The 26,337-nt window shown below is 36.4% G+C and overlaps 2 protein-coding genes across 3 annotated transcripts; both read right to left on the bottom strand.

The window, feature by feature from the left end:
* Positions 1 to 5,656: 5,656 nt before the first annotated feature.
* rfx5 (regulatory factor X, 5) lies at positions 5,657 to 18,839 on the bottom strand. 2 transcript variants are annotated; one of them, XM_028037048.1, is made up of 11 exons: positions 17,964 to 18,839; positions 16,061 to 16,215; positions 15,541 to 15,574; positions 15,375 to 15,457; positions 13,976 to 14,098; positions 12,583 to 12,699; positions 10,505 to 10,583; positions 9,577 to 9,775; positions 8,168 to 8,250; positions 7,930 to 8,091; positions 5,657 to 6,988 (listed from the first exon to the last, which is right to left on the bottom strand). In XM_028037048.1, the coding sequence occupies exons 2-11, from the start codon at positions 16,180 to 16,182 to the stop codon at positions 5,915 to 5,917; spliced, it is 2,076 nt and encodes a 691-aa protein (XP_027892849.1). In that variant the 5' UTR covers positions 16,183 to 16,215; positions 17,964 to 18,839; the 3' UTR covers positions 5,657 to 5,914. The 2 variants fall into 2 exon arrangements, with proteins under 2 accessions (XP_027892849.1, XP_027892850.1); XM_028037049.1 differs by lacking the exon at positions 17,964 to 18,839 and adding an exon at positions 17,628 to 17,902.
* Positions 18,840 to 18,953: 114 nt separating this feature from the next.
* psmb4 (proteasome 20S subunit beta 4) lies at positions 18,954 to 23,919 on the bottom strand. The gene is made up of 8 exons (XM_028037050.1): positions 23,771 to 23,919; positions 22,430 to 22,556; positions 22,264 to 22,343; positions 21,580 to 21,726; positions 20,720 to 20,801; positions 20,214 to 20,330; positions 19,228 to 19,316; positions 18,954 to 19,103 (listed from the first exon to the last, which is right to left on the bottom strand). The coding sequence occupies exons 1-8, from the start codon at positions 23,893 to 23,895 to the stop codon at positions 19,091 to 19,093; spliced, it is 780 nt and encodes a 259-aa protein (XP_027892851.1). The 5' UTR covers positions 23,896 to 23,919; the 3' UTR covers positions 18,954 to 19,090.
* Between the last annotated feature and the right edge of the window lie 2,418 nt (positions 23,920 to 26,337).

The raw sequence follows: 26,337 nt of genomic DNA, 5'->3' as shown, positions 1-26,337 counted from the left end.
TCAGATAAATCAGTGAGAGCGCCAAACAAAGCTAGATTAGAGTTATAACTATAAACAACCAGTTTGACCAGTTTGGCCCAGAATGGTCCTGCTGGGGGGAATCGGCTGCTGAATATCCTCAGGTTCGAACCTGAACTATTTAAAACATCTTATCCCCTAAAGCAACATTTCACTCAGAGATCAGCATCATCTCTAACTGGGCTTTGGTAACAATCTCACAACACCTTAAAAAACTTGTGTTGACAGAACAATAATCATTATTTAATCAAATTAAAACAAAGAAATACATTTGTTTAATCTAGTCCAAACTGTAGGTTACTGTTGCAGATCCAGACTTTTAAACATCTGGTAAGTCTTAATTTCCTCATCTACTTCATGGAAACTGCTAAAAAATAGCAACAAAAAAAACCCAGCACAAAGTCACTAAGATGTGCTACAGTTTGAGTTGCAATGTCCCATGTTTTATAAGAGGATCAGAACCATTATTAATGCAACTGAGAGGTACTTCAAAATATGATAATATGCAATTATATTTAGCATTATGCAAATTTGGGGCATTTTATGGATATTTATCTCCGTATTTTAACAAAATTCTCAACTACAATGAAAAGAAATAGAGAATCGCTAAGGGCTACAGGATTATTAGTATTGGGACCATACTAATAATAAATTAAGAAAAAAAATATCCTTAAACCTACCATAATCAGCCAGATCAGAAACAAGTTGACTGGATGCTTTTGAACTAAATATCCTGAACTTTGCTGCATTAAACCTTTAAAATCTCAATTGTTGCACCCAAAGCCCACAAGTGAAATGTTGCTTTTACCCACTCAATATCCTTCAGTTATTTTAACCTTTATATAAAAACAGATTTTATTTTCCTTTTTTAATTATTATTACTATTAAACTCTAAACTGAGTAAAGTTTAAACCAGGGTTAATACGCTGGTGAAATAAAAATCTGAGCCGGCAGATGTCGGCCTCTAGCAGAGTGCAAGAATTAAGCAGAATACTACATCACTCATAAATACTTGACAGAGTATTTTCTCAGTACAATAAACTCATAATATACACACAGAGCCCGTCTTTAAACTCTCAGCAGTGCAACGTATGTTTCAGTTCAACAATGAATCATGTTGGCACTTCACCAAACTCAGGCGAAAGACTAACATTAATATTCGTGCTTCTTTTAAATGATAAGTTTAGGGCAGTGAGCGTATAATCAAGCAGTTTTCTTGTGTCGCAACACAACAAGGTTGATTTTTTTTCCATATAACAGTCTTGATATTTTCAGTGTCCCTCCAACAGAAAAAAGCACTATGTGTGAGGACAGAGGGAAACACATTTTACACAAGTCCACAAACTGGCTTTTTTCTTTCTTTGTTTTTTTTTTTTTTTTTAAAAATTGGGGTCACATCGTGGAAAAACAGGCAGGACAGACAAAGTAATGGAGCCCTATGGCATTGTAGCACCAACGAAGAAGAAAAAGACGCCTGCCAGTGGAGCGACAGAACGTTTGGTAGAGGTGAAGAGTGTCAGCAATGTGACGTTCCCATGGCAACTCCCTCCAAAAATGAGAAGGTGAAAGAAGAAATGTTCTGTTTTGCATATCAACTGTGAGAAAAATACCGAGATCTGGGAAAACGTCTGAGAGATCTGAGATGTTTTCGTTGAAAATGTTCATCTCAAGGTTAAAAGAACGGAAAAAATGTTTCAGAAGGAGTAAGTTTTCACCCGAGAAAACTTGTGTAAGTTTTGAGATTAATTTCACATATTTACAAGAAAAAAACGTGGATATTCACTGACATTGAAGAAACATAAGTCAATTTTCCACAATTAAAACCAGAACCATGTTGGTATCAGATAAAGAGATAAAATCTACAATTCACTCTGAAAAAAATCCTCATGTGCTTCTACGCTTACAAACTCAATTGTAATTATTTTGTCGCAAGTATCCGACTTTTTAACCTCAGTAAACTTCTTTTTTACTTTTCCAAGTTTTAATATTGTACAATTTTGACTTTAATGAGTGAAAACTGTACTTTTTTTTGCAAAAAAGAATATAAACGCAACTGACAAATTTCTGCATTTTTTTGATGGAAATTTACTCCTTCAGCAACATTTTTCCCTCTATTCTTTATCCAACAGTCCTGAGTTACTTGGTTTATATATTGAGATATTTGAACTTAAGCTTAGCAAAAGTCACGTCAAAATAAGGCAGCAAAACTATTTTCTTCGACAGCCATCAAAGAACGTAAGAAAATGGTGTCACATTGCTGACTGCGATGTAGCTGCAACAGGTGGCTGGAATTAGAGCAAAGGTCACAATGGCAACATACAACAGCGAAGCAACCCGTAGGTTAAACGTGTAATCTAAAACTTCACCACAGAAACCAGCAACAGCGCAAATATCACCCAGTAATTAATACATTTTACTGCATCTCAATGTGTTGGTGCTATGTGGCAGATTACATTGTGCTTTGCTCTACTAGTGCCTGAGCTGAAGCTTTTATTTTTAGCATTTATAATTTTCTTTAGCTCACAGCCTGCATTGCGTGATTTATTCTCCCAATTTAATATTTTTTTGTTATTTTAATAAGTTCTGTTCAGTGTCAGTAGCCCCTTTCAGATCATACATTTCAACCTGTGATCGCAGTATTTTCTTTTGAATTTTTGCCTTCATTTGAATCATTCGGACCAAGAAACAGGAAGACAGAAAGAAAATTTCTACACCGTCAGTTTTTATTGGAGTTTAAAGTAGTGAAGCATCAGGCTGGGGGAAAATTCGAATTTATCGATTAATAAAATTTGTAATTGTTGAAGATTTAAATTTTTGGAAAAGTCTGGATTTTTATTGGAAATCTTTTTTAAAATGTGGAAAAATGGGTTTCCAATGTGTTTTGGCCATCTTGTTTGCCAAGTGCATTTCACAGCTTCTGTTTATTTGGATTTTCAATTTTTATTTTTAAATTTCTTTCTATAATTATGACAATAAAGTCATAACAATGAAAGAATACAATTGTAATATTAGGACAAAAATAAACAAAAAAATTAAATGAGGAATGTTGAGCATCTTGTGAAGTTATACTTTGGTATCAGTTTTTAAAGATAAGGACATATGTGGTGCTTTAGCTAATCAGCAACAAATTATCATTGACTGCAAAAAATAAAATAGGACCTTGAAACTATTTTAAACAAAAAAAAACACACAGACTGATCGGATCATCGACTATAAGCTATTTTCTCATAATTTAAAGACATTCTTCTGGTAAAAATGCATCTTTATTCTGCTAATATCATAACAATATTCTTGTAATTTAACAAAATTTTTGATGGCCTGATCTTAACAAACTTAGTTTTAGTTAAAACTAAAACTAAGTTTGGCTTTTCAAACATAAAGCCAATGTTTGAAAACATTTTCTGTTAGCAATTTTGGTACTGTATGGTATGGAAAAATCTGAAATGTTATTTTTAAGCCATATCTTCCAGCCAAGCACCACAAAATTTTTGCAAATGTGTAAATTTGCTTAAGTCAAAATATCTAAATGTTATAATTCCATGTAATAATTACAACATATTATTCCAAGAGTTGGGAGTAATTGTTGCTTCTTCTAAAACAAATAAAAGTAGTTGGATGAGTTAAATGCGTCTGTTGTAAATTATTGTACAAATACAGTCATATCAGGGTGATGTAACTTACATGATGAACTTATGTGATATAAATGACCCTTAAAAAGCAGATTTAATTGGAACGTTTCTAACCACAGTATGGTCTGAAAGGGGCTAATGTTTAATTAAAGAAAACTGCAATATTTGGGTCAATTCTGCATGTTTTAATGAAACATCAACATTTATTCAGTTTTAAATTAAGCAAACAGCTGAAGCCTTTTAGCTGACAGTCAAATAAAAGTGTAATTTTTTGGTTCTCGATTTACAGGAAACCTTTTCTGTTTCTGCAGCTTTCCTCACATTTTCAAACTCAACCTCTTATGTTCCAGATTTTTCTTTTTTACGAATAAATCTTTTGAAATCTACAAGAGCGATTCTAACTCTCCAGCTACGTTTTCTGGAATAATTCTGACTTTGTTAAGTTTATGTATAAAACTGTTGTTTTTCTATATAAAACGACAAAATTTACTTGATATATTATTCTGAGTAATGAGTAAATTTAAGCTTTTAGTTTTTCAAACACACAATCAGAGACATGTACAAAGCTCACTCAGATAAAAACACAAATCTGCTAAAACAAAGGAACTCTTTAGAAGAGCAGAGCAGAACCAAGCTTTAATTCACATTTACCAAATTGTTAAATATTATTAGAACTTCAACAACTTCCTCAGGAATAAATTGTATGAACTACCGGTGAATCAAAGCTTGGTTCTGGTTCATTTAGCACAGAGAACCTTTAGAAGGATCTAACCCGTATGTACCACCTGACACCCGTTTCACAAACATGGCACCTTCCGTTCTTCCTCTTTTACACTGCAAAAAAATTTAATCTTACCAAGTGATAACATGCAAATATCTTAGTACACGTGAAATAAGACAAAAGTAACTTATAAGTAACTGTTCAGCAAGATATGTCAATAATTCCTTAATATTGATGAAAAATACAAAGTAGATCAAATTATTTTACTTGTAACAAGGAACAAAATCCTTGATTTTAGTTTAAGTCTGCCAGGCAAACCAACATTTTTTCATTAAGATAAAGGAATTACTGACTCAATCAAGTTCCTGTATCTTGTTGAAAAGTTACCCGTTACTTAATTGTGTCTCATTTCAAATGTACCAAGAGATTTACACCAAAATTACGTGGTAAGATTTTGTTTTTTTGCAGTGTTATTTCTTTAGTACAATTATCGTTCAGTTTTTTTCTTTTTTTTAAAGTTAAGTACAGACAAACATACTGCAACACAGAAATTTTTGGGAGGATTAAAAATACAGCAAATAAGGCAAGGAAGGAAGAAGGAACAAGAAGTGGTTCAGATGTACACTGTAAAAACACAGAATAAAAAGAAAAAAGTATCTTTGGTCTAGTAAATATCTTAGTGCACTTGACATAAGACAAAATTAATTTACAAGTAACTTTTCAGGAAAATATTGCTGCTTGTTTTAAGTCAATAATTATTTAATATTGATGAAAAACAACTAGTAATAGTGGCAGTTATAACATTTCATTTCATTTATTAGTTTATTTAACAGGGACAAATGTCGAAGGGGAAAAAAGTCTTGCTATGCTAGTGGAACTAGAACTGGTTGCTAGGTGACAGGCTGGGCTTGGCTGGCGTTGCTAGGTAACGGTACATTGCCAGCTCCGAAACAAGTGAAGAAATCTGCCAGTGGAACAAGTACTTTTTTTCTAAAGGTTTTATTGGCTCTAGTGGCCTTTATTTGATAGTTAATTGACAGGAAAGTGGGTAATGAGAGAAGGGGGGGAAGACATGTGGCAAAGGTCGCCAGGCCGGGAATCGAACCTGCGACAGCGGTGTCGAGGATTAAGGCCTCTTTATGTGGGTTGTGCTTAACCCCTGCGCCACCACAGCACATCCCGAACAAGCACTTTTTAAAAAAAAAGAAAATTAAGGAATTATTGACTTAAAACAAGCTCCTATATCTTGCTGAAAACTTACTTGTAAGTTAGTTTTGTCTTGTTTCAAGTTTAAGATATCTGCTTGAGAAACTAGACCAAAAATCCTTGGTAAGATTTTGTGGTTTTGCAGTGTAAACCACATGTCGCTCACAAACAAACATGCAGTAAAAGTGTAGACTTCCTGGCTTCATTTATCCTACTGGATTGGCTTTCGTGCTCCAGCCAATCTGGGATTTCCACCAATCAGGACAAGGATGGAAGGAGGAGGGGGCGGGAGCCTTGAGGTAAAATCTGAGTGAATACAGAAGTAGGTGGTTGATGAAAGCTAATGTCCTCCTTTCTGGGGGGAGGGGCTGTTGTCTACTTCCTCCTCCTCAATCTTTACCACCATGGTGGAGGAGATTGAGAGGGAGGAGGCAGGAGCAGCAGAGGAGGTGGAGGCAGGTGGCGGGTTGACGTGAACCTCCACCGGCGTCAGCGTGATCTCCACCTCGCCTTGCTCCTCATGCAGCGTGGCCGCGGGCAGCGGCGGGAACGGAGCCATGCCGAACCCGCCGCCGCCACCGCTGTTGTTGTTCGGCCTCGGCGCCTTCTGGATCACCTCCACCATGGGGGTCCGCTCCCAGCTGGGGTTCCCAGGACTGTGGAAGAGCAGCACAGGCCTCACCTGGCTGTCCGGGTCGGCGGCGCCGCCCGGCTGGCACTGCACCACCACGCCACGGGGGTCCACCAGCCGGTGGGCCGGGTCGGACATGGCGGGCAGCTGACCCAGAACCAGCCCCGGCGGCTCCTGGATCACCAGCTCCACCACCGTCTGCGCGGCGGACGACAACGAGGAGGTCGCCTTCTGGATGACGCCGCCGGTCAGTGGCGTGATGATCGGCGGCTGAGGCGGCGGCGGCTGAGGAGATGGGGATGGAACCGCGTCTTCCGGTCTGGGTTTCCTCGGCCGGCCACGTTTCCGTTTAACCGGAGAAGTGCTGAGAGAGGAAGCGGCTGAGACACCGATGGACGACACTTCCCCCTCCTGGGGTCGCTTGGCGGCGGCGCCCCGAGCTTTCTGGACCACCGAGGTCGGCGCCGCCACGGTGTGCTGCTGGGCAGACAGAGAAGGGGGTGGAGCTACCTTCTCTGCCTCAAAGGACAAACAGCTCTGAGGAAGAATCATCACCGGCAGCGTCCTGCCCTGTTGCTGGGGCAGCGTCGTCATGGTGATGACCTTCACCCCACCGCTGTTGGCAGGAGCTGTGATGGCGGCGGTGCCTCCGTGTGCAGACGGCACGCCGACGGCGGCGTCCACCGGCACCGGTGGGGGCACAGCGGAGCGGACGGAGAAGCTCTTGTCGGGAACGGTGCTGCGAGGAAGGATTCTGGGTAACTGCTTCATGAACGCATCCACCTGCAGCGCCAACGGAGACGCGTCAAACCACGCCGCCATGTTGATTCATCAAACACTGAAAAACATTTAATCCTGCCTGTAGACTGACCTACGTTGCTTTGAGAAAGTAATCACACCCTTTGAACCTTTTCCACACCTTGTTAACTTCAACCACAAACTTCACAGTTTATGTAATTTTTATAAAGAAAATGTTTTTACTTATTTGCTAAAATCATGATGACAGTTTTATATCGTCTAGCATTTCTCCAAATGTTAACTGCAGAAATAAACCACTCAGTCAGAAACAAGCCATCAGAGACAGGAGGAGGGTCTTAGCGCTGTCAATCACTCTGATGTTCACACTCTCTCCTTTACCATCTGCAGTGCTACAGCTGGTTCATAGCCTGCCTCGAATGCTAAGGCTAGTTAGCATGCCCACCGGATTTCCTGTAACATGTTCACGAGGTTGATTGGCAGCGCTAACACCTGCCTCCCGGACCTCATTGGCTGTTTTTTTGGGAGTGATGCATTTCTTCAGACAGTAAAAATTGCTCTAGGAGGAAGTGGAAAAGTTGATAATCTCAAAGATTTTCTGTCTCATATTAAACAATTACAACATGGTGACAATTTTAACATATATGTAAAAATAACATATTTTTAAAACTTACATACTGCAGCTTTAATGTGGCGCTATCTGTTTCCACTAAAGCGAGGCAATATGACCGAAAAATGAAATTTTAAATTCTTTTCTTACTATTTCTGATTTTAATTTGTTTTTTTCCTCGCTTTTAAATTAAAAATAACAGGAAATATTTTTATAAGTGGATTTTTTTCCCAATAATCCCTTCTGTATATTTTAGCACATATTAGGGCCAGACTGTAGGATCTTTACTTGTTTATGTGCCTCATTATCTACATCTCAGCTACATTTAGAAAATTAAATTGTCGGGTCGTTAACTCACTGCTGGTTGCAGAGAGGCAGAAGAGGTAGAGGAGGAATGAGGAAGAGGAGGAGGAGGAAGAGGAGGCGGGGCGTCTGCTGAGGAAGGCTTGGGGACGGCTGATGTGGATTTGTCCCCAGAAGACATCTTGGGTGAGGACGAGCACAGGTCTCCCTGTTCCTTCTGTAAACAGACAGGAAGCAGCGGTGAGCGGCAGCAGGCGCAGCTCAACGAGGAGAGCGATCGGTCGGAAACAAACCTTCTGGTCTGCGGCTCCGTCTCCGTCAGCTGGAGACATCACAGGAGTTTTCTTTATGACTTTATGGGTTTTAGCTGGACCGCCTGAGGAGCAGAAGAAAGACGACAAATAACCACAGAAGAAGAGTTTTTACGATCACTGCAGTGTTCACATTAAAATATGTTTAAATCCTTATAATTGGAAATAAAACACTTCTGCGGAATAAATCAAGGGTTAACCTCATTACCTGTTGTGTCGAAACCTTTGAACAACATGAAAGAACTAATTTTTTAACAAATAAATTTGTTCTGCCTTTGTTATTGTAACTGATCAATAAACAAACAAAAGACAGCTGTCCACACCACAAACACTAATTCCAGCTTCTGGAGGGAATACGTAGCTCTGTGAACTTTGTAACCGACGGCCATCTTGGCAGGCGGTTGCTATGGAGTTGCTATGACAACTATAAGCAAGCCACAAGCTTAGAACTAGCAAAGAAGTTTGCAATGAGTTCGATTGATACATTATCTTTGATGGTCTGTTGATATTTATAGAAAATACTGTAAAAAATATTTATTTCCACGAGAGTTTAACGATGGCACTGTACAAAATGTAATGTTTAATGATTTTATATTTTCAGTTTTTACGATTTAAAGCACTTTGAACTACCTTGTTGCTCAAATGTGCTGTAAAAATAAACCTGATTAACAGATTAAAGTTTATAGAATAGAATATAATAGAATAGACTTTATTGATCACCAAGGGGAAATTGCTTATAAATTGACAAGCTACTCCATACAAGGTGATAAATATTAATAATACAAATATAACCATAAGCAATAAAAAATTATATGTAAAAAAATCTATTTAAAAATGTGAATATATAGACATACATATAACTATAAACATGCATTGTAATTTAAAAATGACGGAATAAAAAAAATAAATATCAAGCAAATAACATATATTATATATTTATACCTAATGTCTGACACTGAATTCATTCTTATTTGGGCCACAATCTTGGCCAATTAAGCTGATTTCTGATTTTAGAAAAGCAAATAGTTTCCAAGCCAATGACTATAGAAAAAAGACCTAAAAAAATATCACGGCTTGTTTTGGAGTCATTCTTTGGTGGATTTTTTGTGGAATTATTTCATCAAAAAAAAAAAAAAAGGTGCTAAAACATTTATTATCTGTTTATTAAAATATATTAGTTAGGTGTTTTTTTTTTAAGTTACTTTCTGCCAAAGCTATTAAGAGAAACAGATTACAAACCACTGGCCTAAAAGAATTTTTGTCTGGTGTAAAAATTCGTTTGATGATCTGAAACATGGGAGAGAATGACTGGGGTAAAAAGTCTGACCTACACAAGTTTGTCCAGATTACCAAAAACAAAAACCAGTTTGTAATGGCGTAACTGGTCAGACCTGCGAGCGCAGCGGACGTGACGAGCTTGGCCTGGTTGCAGCGAGGGTTGACAATGTGCTCCTGGATCAGGTAGCGAGCGATCTCTACCACCGTGTCGAAGGATCGCTTCAGGATCTTCTGGGCCCAATCACAGATCAGCTCGCAGGCCGCCTCCGTCACTTCCTGTTTGTAGGTCTGGACCAGCTCGGTCAGCTCCGACTGGAGACCAGGAGCAACACAGAGAGCAGGAAATCAGTTAAACTGGGATTATTTATACATTGATCAGTTATTCATTACCTTAAAATAAAAACACTGATCGTTTTCCAAAATGGTGGACAAATTAAGTCCTAAAAAGGTAATTTGACAACAATAAACATCAACTGTAACAATTATCTATTTACTTTTGTCCGAAGTTCCTGAACCTAAAACCTCAAAACATGAGATTGAACTTTTTAAAATTTGTGTTTTAACATTTAAACAATTATTTTATAGATAGATACATACATTTAATGTGTCAATAGTCACAAAATCTTCACGACTCCAAGAAGAAACATTTTTAGAACTACAGCTAAAACTGTTTCTGCTCAAAAGTGACTTTTTGCCATTTAGCCAGCTAAATAAAAAACAAAGCTTAAAAAAAGTATATGTAACAATATTAAATAAACCCACTAAGTAACCATTCTTATTATCTTGCTACATAAAATTTACTTTAGGCTTAAAACAATTAATTGGTTTAATCAGCTTCATATATTATTATTTATACCAACCTTTTAATCGACAGAATAATCGATTACTAAAATAATTGTTAATTGTAGTTCTAGATCATTTTTGTATCATTTTTGACCAGTTATTGAGATCCAGCTCTAGTTTACATAATAACGTGGTGGAGTAGGATTGGTAGTACTGGTTTACAGATGTACTACTGGTTTATAGTTAGTGTGTGAGTACCGGGTCGTTCTTCAAGTCCAGGTTGGGCAGCAGAGGCATGTTCAGAACCGTCTTCCTCCTGATGCCACTATAACAGTACGTATCAGCCACACAGGTTAAGGAATTCAACCAGCAACTGCAGCCATCTGATTCACTCTAACAATCTAATGTATGCTGCAGTGATACATATTAGATAACATTAAGCTCTAAGCAGCTGGTAATTGGTCAAATTCAGGAGTAACCCCTTAACTGGCGGTACCAAAATCACCAAAAATGGCCGAAAAGGCATATCCAAATTAAATCAGCTGTTGTTCTTGAACAATTTGAAGTAAATGCAAAAGCTTGGTCTCTTTATGAAGATGACAAGCTAAATTTTCTATTTTTGCAGTCAAAAATACTTTAACTGTAAGTAGTTTGTAGCTATTACGTTTATAACACAAAAGAAATAGAACAATTTTGATTCACCCAGATTTTTCATTTTCATTTCTTGTAAATGCACATTGAGTGTTGAATGTATGGACTGGAAAACACAATAAATCTGTAGAATAAAGTATTTCGCTTGTGGATTTCAAGACGGATCAAGATGGCACAAAAAGAAACGTCATTTTGGACATGTTTATTTTTGAGGATGTACAGGTGTTGTCCATGTCCATGTGTGCCATTTGGCGTCTCCAAATGGCACACATGGACAACACCTGATATACAAACTTCAAATGACTGTAACTCCTCAGTGCGTCAACAAACAGTCATCAATGAGGCTCTAATGAAAGAAAATGACCAGAGGAATCCTCAGATAGACACATTATTACTGATAGCGGAAATTACTTTCACATTCTACAGGCACTGCGCCATTACCTAGCAACCCCAGCCAAGCCCAGGTCGTTACCTAGCAACCCAAACTGAGTTCCAGCACATTTAGTCAGCTGGTTTTACAATGGCTGCTGCAATAGACAAATGTTTTGAGGTTGACTCACCATCCAGAAGCCACTTGCTGCATTCTTGATGGTTATACAGGAGGCTCTACTTCTGCTTTTCTAAGGTGTACAGTTGTATAATTGAGCATCTGTTTGCAGCCATTTTCTCGTAACAGTGTAAATGTTGAGTTGGGCAGTGTGGCCAGCAGCAGCTTATTTGGATTTAAAGTGACAAGAGGCCCTAAAACAGCTCATTCTGAAAGGAACCAGACTACAATCTCATCATCTAAAAATGATTTTATGCAAAAAATGTAATGAACATATTTTGTATAGAACCTATACCTATCCTAATTTGTCCAAGGAAGCATAATATGTCACGTTTAAAACTCCTGTGCTACATCTTACCATAATATAACCAGCATGGTGGGTTTAAACTGTAGCAGATGAAAATATCATCAATAATCTGGACGGTCTGGGCTCAAATTCAACCTTAAACATTACATCATTCAGACATTTTGCAGCTGCACTCGTAAACAGCTGCAGGGAATTTTGACTTTTATAACAAGCATAAATTCATGAGATTTGGCAAAGCATCGTCCCATTATTCAGTTTATTCAGAAACTTTCCACAAATTAAATGTGTGCTAGACATAGAGAAAGAGGAGTGATACACTACCGCTGTATCAGAACCTGATACACTGATTTATTGCTAAACGTGAACTATTATCCTTCCTTGAACAGGATAGTACAGATCTATGGTCTGCACAAAACATGTTCATTGCATTGTTTGCACAAAATCATCCTTAGATAATGAGATTTTCGTCTGATTAGTTCTGCCTATTTTGAGCTCCTTTCAGAATGAGCTGTATTAGGGCCTCTGTCACTTTAAATCCAAATAAGCTGCTGCTTTTCATCCCCCAAACTCAATGTTTACACTGGCATGTGAAAATGGCTGCAGAATGCGTAATTATACAACCGTACATCTTTGAAAAGCAAAAGTACAGCCTCCTGTACAGCCATTGTACAGCGCATTTTTGTCCCTCCTTAAGTACCCCTGAATCAAATAATTTGGTTGTTACATTTTGAAATCTTTAATTAAATCAAAGTAAGTGGAAAATCTTCAAAAATACCAGATTAAAACCTAAAGAATGAGTCAGGCTGCTTCACGCAGCGGTTTAAAGGATATTTGGACTGTCCTCTGCCGCCGAGTCGCCTCGCCTTGATGTTGGGGAAAATGTCTCTGATGATCTTCCCAAAGTTGGCAGCGCTCAGGGGTCGATGCTGCAAGTTCTCACAGTACCTCCTGCAGCACACAGATTACATCATCAGAACATCAAAGGTTGCGATTCCATTACAAAATATGCGCAAATTTTTGTCAATATTCTGCAAATGTCAAAAACACAATTTTTCTACTGCGGTTTTCATTAAACAATAAATAAAGTTAAAATCACATGTTAATAAGTCATTCAAAATCACAGCAGTGATGGACATAAACAGTAACATAAAATATTCATAACTCAGCCATCAGAGGAGGCTTCTGCGTCTTATACTTGGGAGCAGTGCAATATGCGGCATTATGGGTAACTTGTAAATGCCGATTTTACAGAAGTGCTAATAATTCAACACTTTTGAATGATACAAAAGTTTTTATGAACTGTTTAATGCTTTGAGGTGCACATTGTCCAAAAAAACCCCAAAAAACATAATCGTCCTACTACTTCCTGTAATCTTCTTTGTCATCTCTGTCAGTAGTATTATCACATGAGTCTTGTGATTCGAAATGTGTTTCCATTGCAGTTTTATGAAATAAATATATTTCGATATGGAGCAGTTGGTACGAGTACTGTAATACTTGTTTTTGTGTTCGTTTCATATCTTTATTTTATCAGCAGACTGTTACTGGGTAGATTTCATAAGAGAAATTCATCTCTTTTGTAACTGGGCAGACCAGGACACGTTGTCCAATCAGGAAATTGTCTAACAAAAAATTTTTTCCGCTCAGTCAATGAGATGGTGCGTAATTTGAGTATCCAAGCGGATTTTTGACAGCGGACCAATCGCAATAGACTTTGCCTTTGTAGTCAGGCAGACATAGTACAGTTGTCCAATCATAAAAAGTCTGAAAGAGGATTTTTGCTGTAGTGATTGAGGTACTTTTTTTGTCTTTTTAAAGAAAATATCTGAATGCGAGTCACCGTTAATAGTTTATTTAATTACCTATTATTTTTAATTATTTTTAAATCACAAAATGACACACACGTGTTTGGTAGGGCTTTCTTCGCTTGCTAGCCAATGCTAACCACACTATGCAGCTAATTGAATAGCTACCGCGTTAGTCGCTTTAATATCCGTATCTTTTGGCACAAACGCATGTTTATATCCTCTGTAGATTCCGGATGTTTGCTAAAAGTGTTTTTGATCAACCCAGCTATTAAATGTCTTTGCTTTTTACCAGAAACTGCGATGGATGCGAGTGTTACCTGAATTTCTTTTTTAACTCTATGGTTAATGGAAACGCAGCTACTCTGTGTTTGTTGTTGTTGTAATGAGGGTGTGTCTGTCTGTGTGTGTTTCCCCACCTGTACGTCTCGTAGACGTCCTGTTTGGGCAGACAGGTGTCTGAATGCTCCTCCAGGTGACTCCGGATCCAGTAACAGGTGTGCAGCTGGTCAGCTGTGTTGAATGAACTCGGGTCGCCACCACTGGGTGTCACACACACATCAGGTATACATCTACCATCCATTAATAATGATAAGAATCAGAAGAAAACTGGACTAACAACGGCTTGAACCATCGGTGATCAAAGTGTGGCGCCTGGGCCATTTGTGGCCATTGGAATGATGTTTTGCGGCCATAACTATAATTCAAAACTAGTACAAAGTTGGCCTGCAAGCAAAGGCAGAAAATGGAAATACCTATTTTATTTAATTAACAATGTGTTTTTTTACTATTCATATTAGTTTCATAGTAAAGAAGAACCATAAATGTGCACTTTTATTTAAGCTTTACTTAGAAACAGACTCTGACACAACTGTTAATGAAACTTGGCGAAATACTTTCTAGCAACCAACCCAAAAATGGTTATAATAATAATAATACATCTAATTTGTACAGCACTTTTTAGATCACTCAAAGATGCTTCAATTATGTAAATTTTATGATTAGTTAAACCTGTAAAACTCATTTTCAGACTTTTTTCATTAATTATTGTTCATTTATTGTTGAGCAGAATTTTTTAAAATGCTGAACCTTTATTTCATTTTCATTTTATTCACTATGAAATATTTAAATTATTTTCATTTTTATTTAATATTTTGTCATTTTTTTCTACTTTCGACTTATCACTTTGGCCCAATTTGAAGCATTTTGTAGAAAGTTGCCACAATTCAAAATATCTTCAACTGTTACTGGGAAGACTGATATTTTTTTACCTAATTGGCTATACTTTACATATCAAACACTATTTTTGCTGCTTTTATAATCAATACTTGAGCACATTTTCCATCCCAACATCTCAGACATTTCAAATATGTAAACAAGTAGAAACGTTTATTGTAAGCTTGTGTGTTTTAAACCCTATTTGGTTATTTGAGCATTTGTAAACTGTAAGTAAAAAATAATTCAGGTCTGCACAAAATCTACTTTATAAATTGCACAACAGCCACCCATAATAGACCAAAACTACATAGTTGTATCTTAAATTATTTATTCCAATTAGTTGGAATAACAAAAGCTGCATACGTTTTTTTTTCCATCTTTTAATGCAGATCCTGTCACCCTGGGCAAAAGCCATATTGCCCATATCAAGAATCACAATAACGTATTAGAGATAAAGAAGTGAAAATATAATTAAAATGTCTGACAGCAGGTACAGCCTGTCTCAGGTATCATGCATCTATTTTACTTAACACAACATTTAAGCAATCAGCCTAAATCTGCCATAAACTTAAACTTAAAATGTTCATAAACGATTCTCACGTTTTGTCTCCGGAGCTGGGCCCCGAGGGCAGCTGGAGGTACAGGAACAGCTTGTCATTGTCTGAGAAGCGCTGAACGTCTTGCTGTTAAACAAAACAAACCTGCATTACGTTTTGCAGATGCAACATTTAAATTTAAGATTAAAAATGTTGTGTTTTTTTTTTACCAAGATTTGATCCACTTTGGTCTGAACGTTCTTTCTGCAAGAAAAAAACAAATCCAGTCATTAAAATTTCAGTTATACAGAAAGACGTTTATGTGAAAACATACTAAATATACATCAGTAATCATTTTCACCAACTAATATTAGTTTTTTCAGATATGTTTATATTTTTTGACTTGATTTAACCTAAAAGGAGCTGTTTGCTTCTTAATAATAATATATTCATTTCCAATCCACCCAGCTGCTAAAAAAGGAAAAGCTCAAATTACTCTTAATATTTCTAGTTATAAAACTAAACATTTGAGATTAAATATTCTAGTTCAAATTCTGAAATCAATTTGGCCATTTCTAAATATTTTCTGCAAAACAAGCCTAAAACTCACATTAAAAGTTACATTTCTCATACTTTCAGTTTAAACTACTCAATTTTTTTTAGTTCTCTTATTGACAAGAATAATAAAAGTAACATAAAAACACTTTAAAAAGCATCAGATCATTTCGAGGAAGTTCTAATATGATTTACGAGATGTTGCTGCTCAGCTTTTGCAGCAAAATGCTGGGCTCTGTGTCGCCCTCCCCCGGCTCCAGGCCGCACTTGTCCCTGTCGGAGGCGTGGGCCCGCTGGTGCTGCTGGTCCTCTGACATCTGGACCGACTAACCTGTGCTGAGAACAAACATCTGAAAGCACAAAAACCTGCCACATTAAAACAACAATATCTGGAAACTGACTGGAAACATACAACGCAGTAACAGAGCTGCGTTGTAGATACAAAAAAGACAATGAAAACCTCAGAAACTGTCTAGAAAAAACTAGTTGAAAATTTGCTACAAAACACTCAGAATTTTTTTAAATTAATATCAGAAAGTTTCTAGTAAAAACATTGAAATTCTGAGTGTGAAGAATCAAATTTTCGACTTTTGGAGTTTCAAAAGTCGAAGATTTTTTAAGTTTTTCTTGTTTTTTCTAGAAATTGTATATTTTTTGTATGAAATTTAAAAATAGATTTTTAGGTCAAAAATAAATATTTCAGACGTTTTTATTTGCATTGTCTTTGTGTAAGTGTTTTTGTGCCAGTTACTTTTCATTTCATATTGTTTTGTTGACTGACAATTTGCAGTATCTGCTGTGAAATGTTCAAGATATGTTGTTCAACATATAGTTCAGTTCACTGATTGATTTATCAATTGGTTGATAAATAAATGGAAGTGACAGCAGGAGTTTGCACAACCTAAAAAGTGCTTTTAAAAAATCACTATTGTGAATATTAAAATGTCTTTGAACTCCAACACTAAAACACCAAAAGGTGCAGCACAAAGAAACATTTATATAGTAAATTTTTAAAAATTCTTATAAATTAGAAAATGTTATTTCATTTTTTTTATTATAAGAATATATTTTTAAAGAAAAAAAAAAGTTTAGGTTTTCACGGACTTCCAGCTTAAAATACAAATATGTCTATTGCAAAATAGCAGATTGGAGGCCTAAAAAATAAACACAACTCAGGCTGTGACACCACAACACCTAAATATTTCTCTATACTGTGTGTACTACAGGTAAATCTGGGCCGAACTTTTTTTGTAATTGTTTTTGTCAAACAAAGACTGCAGAATTGAGCTTCAGGATTCAGTGACAGAAGAAAATCGGTTTAAATAGCCACTTATTTCTGATCCAACACAGTTGTCATCCTTAACAATTAAGCCGCTCGCTTCGCTTTAGCATCGCTTCGTGCTGTCATTAAACCCAGAATCCAAACCGGTTCCGCTCTGACCGGCTGTAATAATAAAAAAGGCCAGCTGGCTGCCGGGTAAAGAACATGCAGGCTGACAGGGTATTAGTGAACTAAACTATCACAACAGGAGCGGAAGGAACATAAACAGCAGAAGCAAACGCAGCCCGTCCTCGGCCGCGGCCCCTCCTTACAGCCCACCGGGTTTTAGTGGAAATGCCGGAGCTCCCATGTCAGCTCTGACTGCCGTGTTTACAGCGGGCGCAGCGCCTGTGGTCATGTGCCTGCCATTTACTACAAAACACACACAGACGCAAGTGTACATGCTACTGCGGAGCTAACTGGCTAGCGGGCAACACTCACATCCATCGCAGATGCTGGCAAAAGCAAAGACATTTAATAGCTGGGTTGATCGAGGACACGTTTAACGAACATCCGGAATCTACAGAGGATATAAACATACGTTTTATCCAAAAGACACGGATATTAAAGCGACTAACGCGGTTAACTGCTCAGTTAGCTACATAGTGTCGTTAGCATTAGCTAGCAAGCGAAGAAAGCCCTACCAAACACGTTTATGAGAGTCATTTAGAATTTTAAAATACTTCAAGGTAATAGGTAATTAAATATACTATTAATGTATGGCTTACTGGGTGACTCACATTGCAGTATTTATTTTAAAAAAGAAAAAGAAAGTACCTGAAGCAAGATACAGCAAAAATCCCCTTTCAGATTTTTTTGTGATTGGACGACTGTACTGTGTCTGCCTGACTACAAAGGCAACGTCTATTGCGATTGGTCCGCTGTCAAAAATCCCCTTGGATACCCAAATTCGGCACCATCTCATTGGCTGAGCGGAAAAATTTTTTCGTTAGACAATTTTCTGATTGAGCAACGTGTCCTGGTCTGCCCAGTTACAAAAGAGATGAATTTATCTTATGAAATTCACCTAGTAACAGTCCCCTGATAAGACAAAGATATGAATATCGTTCCTTTTCTACCTTTACGGTTATTTATTAAACAATTAAATAGTTTACGGACAATATTCCAGTTTTGTCTTTAAACATAAAGTGATGTTACACAAATCAAACAGATGTACCAATATCGGTTTTTCAGAACAATTACAAAATTTAGTTTTCTTTGTCTGACGTTCCAATTTCAATCGCAATAAATTCAAATTTATTTAAATAAATAAACAATAAGTAGGACAAAACATGCTGCTGTTTATTTTGATCTTTTTCCACTTCTGTATTAGCTTTTAATCAAAAAAGACGTAAAAGATCACCTCTATTTATGAGAAATAAAATATCTCACTTAAGTTTATCAAGTGAAAATGGTAGGAGTTTAGTTTCAGGAATTTTAAACATGTTTTGATATTTACTTGCACTTAAAATGCCAATCAAGTTAACATTTCCTGACTCATTGCTGAATCTGATGTAAATCAATTTGAAAAAGTTGATCATGTATTCAACTCTTGCAATGGTTGATTTAATGAATGCTGAAATCTTTACATAAAGAAACCATTCATGTTTACATAAAGCAAATAACTAGATTGAAAGTAGAGTTAGATTCAATGTAAAATATATATATAGTCAACTGTTACAAAATGTGTTTATTTTACCTTAAAAAAAATTGATTTCACGTCTTTTTAGAGGAAGTGGTAGTAAATAAAATAAAATGAGATTTGCAATAGTTTTTTTATTTATTGTATTTATTCTTCCATTTTACAAAAGTGAACATAAACAGAAAGAAACTAAGCTGGGATAGATAGGTTGCATGGTGGGAGGTTATTTCTGATGTAGCAGGGAAACGGCTCCAACTCGTCTTCATTCAAACCCGCTGAAGAGAAAGCAGACAAAAACAAGTTACTGCAGGAGTAAAATTTCACCCTGTGAAGATCATGAAGTTATCCTGAAAAGGTCTAACAACAGGGATTTGTGTCTACAAAGAGACCTGGACGTACCTGACCAAATGAGCGATGTCCCAGTTGGTTTCTGATGACAGAGGGCCGATGATTTCCACGCCCTCCTCGGTCACGATGGCAATCTCATGCTGGAATAAAAACATTAAAACATTAAATCCCCACATTCAGTACAAGCAAAATCCATTAAAGCAGTGGGTTTTTTATAATGGAAGGCCGCCAGGGGGCGCTGTAGGAACCCCAGAAAGATGGAGAGAACATGAGAAAAAACATGCAATAGCAAAAAAATAATAATAAATTCAATCACAATTTTTTTCTGTTTTTCAATCTGTTTTTTTTTTATAAGATATACCTTAAAATTATTTATTTAAACATTGTTTCTGGTGTTTAGTTTCTGACATCAAGCTGCTTATTTCCTAAAGCAAGAAAAAAACAAAAGGAACTGCTGCAAAAAACAAAATTTTAACCAATTAATATAAAATATTACATTAGAAAAATATCTGGTAACAAAGTCATAATAGATTATCTGACAATACATTTTTTCTTCCACAGGATTCTTAGCCATCTAACATCAAATGGTATTTTTTAAAATAATCTTCTAATTTTATCTGGACTCATTTGTAGATTAATATACAACATATTTCCATCTGCATGCTTCTTATTTTATTTATTTATTTAACTTATTTATTTATATTCAGTTATATTTAAATTATTTACATCACAGTTATTTATATGCATTATAAACTTAGAAATCATTTATGGTTATATTTGTAATATTAATATAGTAGCTTGTCAACTAAAAAGTGATTTCCACTTTGGGGTCAATGAAGTATATTCTATGCTAAGTGAATGTAGTAATTATGGAGTAGTGAATAAGAACCTTCTAAAAGTTTATGTTTCTTTCCATATTCTGTGGCTTTGTACAGGCGGTGTGCGGGCGGAGCTTTTGGGAGATCCTGGTTAAAGTTTAGCTCAGTTGGTGTTTGTCTTCGGCTCTGGGTCCGATTGGAAACGTGAGCTGAACTCACCCTGTTGTAGGAGCGAGCATCTCTGTAGTAAAGCACTTTGAGGCAGCGCTCCACCAGAGCCCGGGCTTCCTGCTTGCTGATGTCCGCCTTGTTCTCCACCACCTCCCTCATAAGAGGCTGGAAGCACAACAAATAAAATTTTTATTTAAAAACAAACACTTTCAATCCACAGAGACCTGACTCACATCACATAGCCTGGGAATCCTGGATTCCTCATAAGATTACAACTTTGTTCTCATCATTGAAGAAAAAAAAACGTAGCCTGGCCCTAATGCTCCATCATAGAGTCGACCTATCAAAATAAAAAGAAGCCTGGCCTTGCTGACATCACTTGTTACCATGGAAACAGAAGGAATGCACTGGTGAAAAAAGAAAGCTAAATTTGATTCATCGCCTTGTCCTACAGTTATGGTTGAATGAATTCATAATTATCCCATATGAACCCAAATCTTTTTTTAACATTTAAATCATAAAAAGTTGTTTTCCCTTTTCACATGGGGACTCACCTGAGCCAGGTACGCTCCAAACCCGGTGGCGACTGTTGGAGCCTCGTAAGCAACGCCCAGCTTGTCCACATAACCCAGAAAACTGGAGAAGACAAAACATTTAGGAAGTTAATAAAGTTTTACAAAGCAGCAGGGGCAAGAAAGAGCAGCAGCTGGTTCATATTTAGTCACTATAATCAGTATTACAAGGCCTGTCACAATATCAATAAATCAATTAATCACATCATAAATTAAAACAAACACAATAATTTTATTTTTCTATCAAAAACTGGATGATAAAACTCTTCAGTCGGTGTTTTAGTCTCCATTATCCATTATATTCAAGGATAATCCATAATTAAATTCATTTATTGGTTCTGTTGTTTTGTTTATTTATTTTGGATATTTAAAATGTCTCCCAGTTGAAGTGTTAAATGTTCATTACAATTCAAAGTTTATTGATCTTTGAGAATCTGTTCTCAACCATTACATTACGTTAAAATGGTCTCAAAACAACGATATTATCGCTTATCAAAACAACTCTATTTAATTAAATTTTTATTTAATTTAGTAAAATTAAACACAATTATAATTTATTTATAAAATTAAAATAATAAAATGTTATAAATGTGATAATTTTATTAAATAAAGTTATTATTATTGTAATAAAATTATTATTACTAATTTTATTTCATTTCCCTTTGGGATTAATAAAGTATTTTTACATTATGAACTCCTTTGATAATTTAACATCCAGTGTTTAGTATTAGTAAACCTTCTGCCTACATAGAAAACATGATCACAGAGTGAAAATAAAGAATATTTATTTCTATTAAAGTACAGTGAAAAATGACCTTGAGGACATTTTGTGGCGCGCTCACCTTTCCCCGTTGTAGAAACCTCCGATGACCACGGTGTTCCACAGAGGATTCATTTTGCTCCGGCGGTTGTACATCACTCTGGTCAGCCAGGAGTGGATGGCCTTCGGACTGTAGCTGTGGCCGTCTCCGAGCAGCTCCTCATCGATGCTAACAGCAGAAACAACATTTACGTCCAGAACGATCCAGAGTCAGCGCGCAGGTTCAGTTATTACAGCTGGAAACTAGAGATCAGTTTCCAGCTGATCTCTAGTCAGCTGGAAACTAGCTCAGACCTGAACCTTCAGAGCCACATAAAGACGGTTACACAGTCGGCCTTCTATCATCTGAAGAACGTTTGCAGGATTAGATTAGAGGACTAATGTGTCAGTAAGATCCAGAGCGGTGTCTCTCAAACTTTTTTCAGACTTAACCAATTTAACAAAACACTCACAAACCACCTAGCTTGAAATTGCGCCGCAATAACACGACATCTTAATATATACACCCTGAAATTAAAATATTAGTCTCTTAACTCATTTATTGTTGTTTTCTTTGGCCATCCTAATGAGAAATGTGTTGCTGTTTAGTAAATGTGAATGACCATGACAAAAACATGAACATATTGGGATGTTTTGAGTTATTTATAGATTCTTAAAGTTTGGTTTCTAAGCAGGTTGTGTTTTTAATCGTTAATGAGGAACTTACACCATCTGTTCAATGACCTGCTTCAGGTACTGATAGTCAGCGTAGTCCCCTGATGCTCCCAGGATGGTGTTGTCGTTCACCTATTAAAAAAACAAACAATTAAAAAACATTAGCTTTAAGTTATATAAATTTCTGTTTTCTTGTTCTTGTTGACAGCGGTCGTCACCTTCATGAGGCGGGAAATGTTCCTGAACCGAGCCAGAGAGCCATAAGAACCCAACATGTCCGCCGCGATGATGACGCCGCCTGTGAACTTCACACCGAGCACCGATGTTCCAGTTACCATCGGGTTGCTGCAAAAAGAAAGAAGAAATATCCAATAATAGACATGACTGTAAAAGTCTATAGAATCTGCATAACATTGCCTGGTGAAAATATTCCTAATGAGTAACGTAGCTGGAGCACCCAAAGATCAGTTTCTGTGCAGTAAAACTAAAAATGTATAAAGATTTTCCAAAACTACTAAACGTCTACTTACTCTTTTGTTACCATATAAATTACAGCAACATATGTTTCTGTGTTTCTTTGTTTGCCTTCTCAAACCCCCAGTTGGGTGGTTTCATGCTAATAAAAACATAATTACTTATTTGAATTTTAATCACAGAATATGTCAGTAATAGGCAAGCCTGTCACAATAGGCAATTAAAACGAGATTATTTCATTTTTAAGCAAAATGTTGTTTACATGTATATCATAACCAATTTTATTTATGGTTTCCGTTCAAAGTGGTTTTTATTTCCGTTTCATTAATTGGTTTTGGTTGTCATGTTTTACTTTGGATATTTAAAATATCTTCCGGTTCCAGTGTTTAGTGCCTTTTACTAAATGTAATTTTGTTAGTCTTTAAGAGGGTGAACTTGCATTATTATGCCATTATAAATATATCACTTGAAAATGGTCTCAAAATAACAATATTATCATTTATTGTAATAATTACTGGGATGATTTATCATTCAGCAAAATTTCTAATTGTGACAGGCATAGTAATAGCCACCTATAATTACTTTATTTCCGTAACAGTAAAATAGTACTACTCAACTACTCTTGGAAATCAGGATAAAAATAAAATAATAAACATAAGCTTTTTCTCAAAGTTTTGCTTTTTATTATTCTAATAATTACTTTAAAGACTGCAGACCGTCTTTAAAGTAATTATCTTACTTTTTATATCTGGGAACAACAACAATCTGCTGTCTAAGCTAGCTTAGCTAACAGGTTACGATTTATCAAACGTGTAAAAACAGATTTAAATAGATTACCTAATGTCTGATAATCTTTATTATTTAATTAATATAATAACTCCAAGTGTCTGTTTGCTTTAATTTAATAAAGTCGTAAACCTTAATGCTGAGGTAAACTGTTAAATGTTTTAGCCTTGGTTAGCAGCAGCCGTTTCTCCATGATGATACAGCACAGCAGCGGAGATCAAACCGAAACCAGAACCGGTGTTCGGCTTCCACGAACATTACGAGACGAGGTTCTGGTTCCGAGCCAGACATCTACTCACAGTGTGTGTCTAACCGGGCCGCATGATGTTCCGGACCCGGTGCTGCTGGTGCCAGGGAAAGAATAAAACTGCCCGGGCTTTGGACCGTTCTCCCAGAAGTTTAGCTTTAGACCGCTGGGCTCCATGTTGAATCTGACGGAAGTGACGAAATAGTCGTTCAACGTCACTTCCACCCCAACTTTATTTACAATAAAATAGCATTTTGTCATGATTTTGAAGGAGAAAATAAAGTTTTACATTTACACAGAGGTGGGTAGAGTAACCAAAAATTGTACACAAGTAAAACTGGCACAACTTCAACATATTTTTACTCAAGTAAATTTAAAAAGTAGAAAGAAATTACTCAATTCAAACTGAATTTAATTCGAAATGCCTGAATTTTTTCTATCGTTTTTTCTAGATTTCTGGGGTTAACCTCAAAATGTCTGAGTTTTTGCTAGGAAATTCCTGATTTTTGGAGCTCAGAAATTTGCTAGTTTTTCTAGAGAATTTCTGAGATTTATCCTAAAATTTCTGAGATGTTTTTAAGATTTTTATTTTTATTTTTGAAGCTCAGAAATGTTCAAGATAATCTCACAATTTTTGAGTATTTTCCTGTAAATACTAGACTCCTGGAGATCAAAAACTGTCCTTTCTTTTCTGATAACATTTCTGAGATTAAGCTCAATATCTCAGTATATTTGTTTGCACATTTTAGTCTTTTTTAGACACATTTTAAAGCTAAAAATGTTCCGTTTCTCTTAGAAAATTTGTGAGATTATTCTCAAAGATGTTTTCAAGAAAACTTTCGACTTTTTATACTCAGAAATTATTTTTATATTTTCTTTCTTTAGAAAATTTCTGCGATGAATCTAAAACTTTTGGTGTAATTTCTTGCAGCATTTCGACTTTTGGAGCTCAGAAATATCCTTGTTTTTTCAAGGCTTGAATGATTTTTCTTTTTGTTGTTATGCCACCTTTGTTTGTTTGTGGTAGGAAATTCGGACTCAGGTTCCAGATTAAGAAATCAAATCCAAAAATAAAAATAAATAAACAAATAATAAGGAAAATTATTAGACACTACAAAATTTCTGAGATTGTTTTAAGAATCTCAAACATTTTTTCTAGAAATTTTTTGACTTAAAATTCAGAGATTTTGTTGTTTTTTCTAGAAAATCGTTCTGCAGAAAACTTTTCAGCATCTTTTAAGTAGGGCTGTTGGAAGTTTATTGCAGCTTTACTACTTTTACTTTTTGTTTCCTAAAAAGAAAATGCCCTTTAAACTTTTCAGTCTGTCGCAACGCTATGAGACACAAACTGTCAGACCGCAATAATACGAGCTGTGTCTCATTTTCCCTGCGGACTCGTTCAGCAGGCAGCAACATGAACGCCGCCGTCTCCACCCCGCCACGCCCGCTCACAGTCACGGTTGGCACAGCAACGGGGTGGGACCCTTATTGCTGCAACACACCTCCGTTTTCTTTATATATCTGAAAGTACAGTCAGAGAGGGGAAGCACAGCTCAGGTGTCAGAGTCCGCTCATAAACGGATCAGCTGAGTCACCAGGTGTGGAGTTGGTTCCCATTGAGATCCTCCATTTGTCCCGAACCGTCTCACCTTTCCTCACCTGTCCTCCCCTCACCTGCCGGGGCCGACAGAGCTGCTGTAAGTCTGCCCACTTCTACTCTGTAGTAAACTTTTATTTTAAATCTTTTCTGTGGCGTTGGACTTTTACATTTCAGCTCAATCCGTTTCTGTAGTCAGCCTTCTACCAGAGAGGTAAATATAAATGAGAGCAGGAAGGGTTTGGTTTGGGTTGTTGTTTTCCTGGTTCGGATCCAGTGAGCAGAAATCTTAGAGCAGCAGCATTTGTCCAGCCTTGTGTCAACAGTTCAGTTTGTTCTAGCTGTCTCTCATTTCAGCGTTCAAGAGCGTCAGAATGACCCATTAAATGATCAGAAAATGTGGTTTATTTCTACAACATGGTCTCCAAAGTGTTTGTCATGGGAGCCAAAAAATGTCAAGTTGAAAGAACCACAGGGAGCACAAACCTTTTAATGTTTTTGTTTTAAAAATAATGGCAAAAATTATTTAATGATTTCATTTTTACCTGTTCAGCAGTAAACTAAACACAACATTTTAATGACAATGAAAGTAGTCAGATTTTTTTGACAATGTGTTAGCACTAGAAAAAAGGGAGAAAATTTCTGCCAAAAAGTCCCAGAAATTTTCTAAGAAAAAAACAAAAAAGGAAATGTCAGAGTTTGAAAAGTTTTCTAGAAAAACCTTAGAAATTTCTGATTTTTTTTCTTGAAAATTATTTAGATTAATCTTAAAGTTTCTGACTTTTTAACTCCCATTTTTTAAACTTTTGGACCACAGAAATTTCCATGTTTTTCTCCAGAAAATTTTAAAGATTAATTTCAAAATATCTCTAAATCAGGGGTCTCAAACTCCAGGCCTCGAGGGCCGCAGACCTACAGTTTTTAGATATGCCACAGGTACAAAACACTGGAATGAAATGACTTAATGACCTCCTCCTTGTGTAGATCAGTTCTCCCAGCCTTGCTAATGACCTAATTATTCT

This window comes from Xiphophorus couchianus, chromosome 13 (genome assembly GCF_001444195.1).
Source record: "Xiphophorus couchianus chromosome 13, X_couchianus-1.0, whole genome shotgun sequence".
NCBI lineage: Eukaryota > Metazoa > Chordata > Actinopteri > Cyprinodontiformes > Poeciliidae > Xiphophorus > Xiphophorus couchianus.
The sequence above is the reverse complement of the archived record's forward strand: the minus strand, read 5'-3'. Positions and strand labels throughout refer to the sequence as shown.